The 4,189-nt window shown below is 42.6% G+C and overlaps 1 protein-coding gene across 1 annotated transcript; it reads left to right on the top strand.

Annotated features, from left to right (window-relative positions):
* Positions 1-580: 580 nt before the first annotated feature.
* Positions 581-2,140, top strand: id1 (inhibitor of DNA binding 1, HLH protein). The gene is made up of 3 exons (XM_041204656.1): positions 581-1,012; positions 1,175-1,237; positions 1,532-2,140. The coding sequence occupies exons 1-2, from the start codon at positions 665-667 to the stop codon at positions 1,214-1,216; spliced, it is 390 nt and encodes a 129-aa protein (XP_041060590.1). The 5' UTR covers positions 581-664; the 3' UTR covers positions 1,217-1,237; positions 1,532-2,140.
* The last annotated feature ends 2,049 nt before the right edge of the window (positions 2,141-4,189 follow it).

Below are 4,189 nucleotides of genomic sequence, written 5' to 3'. Positions count from 1 at the left end.
TTTAAGATTAATCTGTAGTCATAATGCGAAAGCTGTGGTGTTGCATACTGATCAGAAATGATGCAGCATCAATCTTGCATTTTCATTTATTTAAGGGTATCTCGCAAGGAAAAAGAAAGTTTAGTCCCAGTTGGGATTTGAGGTCGTTATTTTTTGGCGAGTTACTCCATTGGTAATGCGAAAAAATAAAAGAGACGGTAGAAATCATTCAAGACCTTCACTTGCACATCTGATGAGTTTACATTCTCATGAATTATTTCTCCACCCACGCCCTGGGGCGACCCCCACCTGCAGACCCCACCAGACACAAAGCAGCTGGATTCCCACATCTTCAGCAGAATATGTACATTTGTTTCCATTTGCGAGTTCCCCCTGTTTCCCTCCCCCTCCCCCTCTCTCTCTTTGACAGATTTCAAATCCTGATACAACTAGGGCTTCCCATTGGCTGACAGGGGCAGTAAACCCCACCTCATTTTGCCCCTGAGCTGAGATGTGATTTGCTGGGAGACGCCAGTCTTTGATTGATGGTTTGGAGCCGCCCACTCGGCCAGCGTTGAGCATAAAAACTGGCGGCCGGGGGCTAGAGTTGTCACTATTATATATTTTTGTGCTTTTTTTATTTTTCTCTCTCTCTCTTGAGTGCAGCACCTTTTATAGCGGAAAAATGAAAGTCGTCAGCGCCGCCTGCTCTTTAAAGCGCCAGGGATGCAGCGAAGACATGGTGAGGTGCCTATCGGAGCAGAGCATCACCATCGCCAAGTACAAAATGCCCCCGCTTCTGGATGAGCAGATGAGCATGTTCCTCTACGACATGAACGGTTGCTACACCAAGCTGAAGGAGCTGGTGCCCACTCTGCCCCAGAACAAGAAGGTTAGCAAGGTCGAGATCCTGCAGCACGTCATCGACTACATCTGGGACTTGCAGTTGGAGCTGGATGACCAGCCTTCGGCTGGGAGCACAGCCCAGAGCCGAACGCCCCTCGGTGCAGATGTGAGTGGACTCACAGCAGAGGTGAATAGTGACACTGTAAATGTTCTCTTCCCTAGCTCAAAATTATTCTCCCCCCCCCAAAAAAAAACCGCCTCGAGTGATTGATGGCAAGTGGAGATTTCTACTCGCGGCCTGATTCCCATGGAAAAGTCTCTTTAACGATTCTTCCCTGTTCTGTTCTAGGCTCCCTGTGTTAGCGGTGATGACCGAATTCTGTGCCGCTGAGGGGACTGAAGTTACTTGCAGGTGTGTGCGCGCAACTTTTTTGATTTTTGCCAAACGGATCTCGACTTGTTTCAGTGGCGCGGGGATCATATTTCCTAACCATTACTCCATGGTCGAAAATGTTACTTATTACAGATGCATTGGGACAAATGCTAAAACCTTGGTTCTCTATATAAAATCTGGGCTGTCAGTGGGCAAGCCTTGTGTGCATGTGCGGCTGTTCATTGCCATCAGTTTTTAAACATGGTGATTATATTTTTTTTCTAAAATGTATGAATGGGAAATTAATCATGTCTCCCCCCTTTTTCCCCCCAGGTATTCCAGATGTGAAGTGATGCGGTGGTGCTGGACAACAGTACATCCTGCAGTCCCTTGGAGAGGGGAAAGAGAGAGAACTACCAGAAAATAATAAAACTCCCCTCCCTCCCCCACCACCACCACCACCATCTTGTTGGGACTATAAAGAGTCTTGATGATCATGGCACCGACAAGAGCAGTGATCGTCCCGTCCCCGCTCCCGGAATCTCGGGTCCTTCTTAATTTTTAGTCTCCATCTCGCCCAGGTGGACGCGGAAACTAGGTGGAAGCGCGGCGAAGTTTTTAGTCACACTTCCTAGCGACATGCCTAGCAACAGATTTAACTGCGATTAGCCACGCCATCCTTCTAATGTGTGTGTGTCCTATCGCCTAATGCCAACTATCACACCACAGGCCATTAACAAGTGACATATGCTGGAGTCTAGAATTGAGATTGTATGTTGACATCCTTAAGAGATCTATGGGTGATTCAGTTGTAAATCTTATACTTTGTAAGTGTATTATATTGTTTACAACAATGTTGTACTATAAATCGAGCAATGATTTTTTTTATTGACTTTTTTTTGAAGAATTTAATTAAAATAAAATGTCAATTGATAAAAAAAATCTTGGGAAGTGTGCGTGTACTTTTAATAAAATGTTTGAAGGGAGGAGCAGGATTTTAAAGATTGCAGTGACAATGAATGACTGTAACCCTATTGACATCCATTGTCCGAAAAACACTTTAGAATTGTAAAAGTCGATTATCATGATGGAATTTCAAAACAAAGACTTCTACACTATAGGAAGTAGAACTGACCTGGATAATGGATCCCTATTTAACACGAGTAAATATCCACGGCCCATAATATCTTCAATTCTGATTTGATTGGACTTGTAAACCACTTGTACTACGAGAGGTGTAAACTGAAATAAATCGTTTCCAATAGAAACAGCGGTAGGCTTTTACGGTGAGGATCATAACCCCTATAATTTTTTTGTTTCGAAACCACTATTGTAAAATAGCATAGCGAAGTAACAACAATTGCAACAGCCATCCATCCGAAACGGGTGAGTAATGTGCATGACGGTAACAGTGAGCGACATCATGATCGGCGGGTTTACCTGGGTATTCACAAACCGGAAACATTCACTTACAATAGCTGAAAGCAGTTTGAGCAGCTGAGCAGGGGGCGTTACCCCAAGGCAATGTGCCAGGCACCGTACATAATTAATTTTCACAAGATTACTTCGGGGAGGCTGTTTATGTTATGTTCCATGTAATTGATTAATGGTGATCTCTCTGACAGGGAGGGTGCTAATTAACTTTACAATTTGTACTCCATCATGAAAATTTTGCATGTCCATTCGCGCTATAAGGGAATTAACATCAACGAAATATTTTCAACAAGAATATTTAGCAGAATCTCTGACTTCCCCTGACATACTGCCGACCCAAGTTCACCTGGATTGTTTGTAACAAATTCGCTGGTTTAATTGTTTAGCCAAGAAATTATGTTAAGTCTGAAAACTTTATATGAATAACGGTGGGATAAATTTAGGTCAATAATAGTCCCATATTGTAAGTGTCCACATCCCTTTAGATGTAAGTGGCCACATCCCTTTAGAATTCATATCTACATTGATAAAGGTCAAGTTAAAAAAAATCAAGGCAATGACGTGCTTAAATGGTAAAATACGCATGGAAAAATACAAATCTTGGGATATACATCTACTTGATCATGGGGTTGAAATATTGTGTGTGTCCCGTCCCGCCCGAGATTCGGTACAATCCTGACTAGAATCTCAAATCTGTTCCAAAACACTTGGGAGTTGAATACACATTAAAACTTATGGCTGATTGCTTAAAAGACCTACCTTGACATGATTCTGGCGAGGGGCTGTGAAAAGGCCAGTTAATGTAATATATAAATACTTAAGCGATTTTGTCAAAAAAGCGCACCCCCCCCCCCCCCCCACTGGTGTTGGAAAGGACATTTTAAAACGACACCTAAGGACGACACAGTTTGTAAGCTAAGTCGTGGGATCTGCTGGATGCGACTTCTCACTATTTCTCAACACTTACTGCTAAAAACGTCATGACACGATTAAAAAAGAACAATCAAAACCCTACATTATTTGGTTCACCTCTAATATCCCTCAAAGAATTTATTGGACATACAGATAAAACACACATCAATGGATTTTAGATCACAATTTTAAAAAAGTCTTCCATCTCCAGTCAAAAACAGCAGCCGCTTCACGCGGGAGAGTTCGACATGTCCCCAAACGTTAAAGTGAATCCTTCACAACGTTATAATTTATATATTTTATATATTTTTGGGGGGGAAAAAAATATGCACCAAAACTGTTTTTAAGAACTTTACTTTTATTATTAAACATGAATTCCTCCTTCCCCTTTCATACTTCCTTTCAAGGGCTGGGGAACGATTCTAAGGAGAGAGAGAAAAAGAATTAAAAATGTGCTGCAGGCTAGTTTGAACCAGGCCTGGTGTCACACTAGGACCACATCTGCTGACAAAGGATTAGTATATTTAATCCTGTGAATCAGCTGTGTGTATAGGAATGCAGTTAACCTGAACTTCTCCAGGTGTTCCCAGGCGCCAGTCAGTCTGGCCTTGCTTGCCCTCCCCTGCCCTTGACACAAGCACAGAG

The sequence above is a fragment of the Carcharodon carcharias genome, chromosome 14, assembly GCF_017639515.1.
Source record: "Carcharodon carcharias isolate sCarCar2 chromosome 14, sCarCar2.pri, whole genome shotgun sequence".
NCBI classification, from domain to species: Eukaryota; Metazoa; Chordata; class Chondrichthyes; order Lamniformes; family Lamnidae; genus Carcharodon; species Carcharodon carcharias.
Note: the sequence above shows the minus strand (reverse complement) of the source record. Positions and strands in the feature narration are given on the sequence as shown.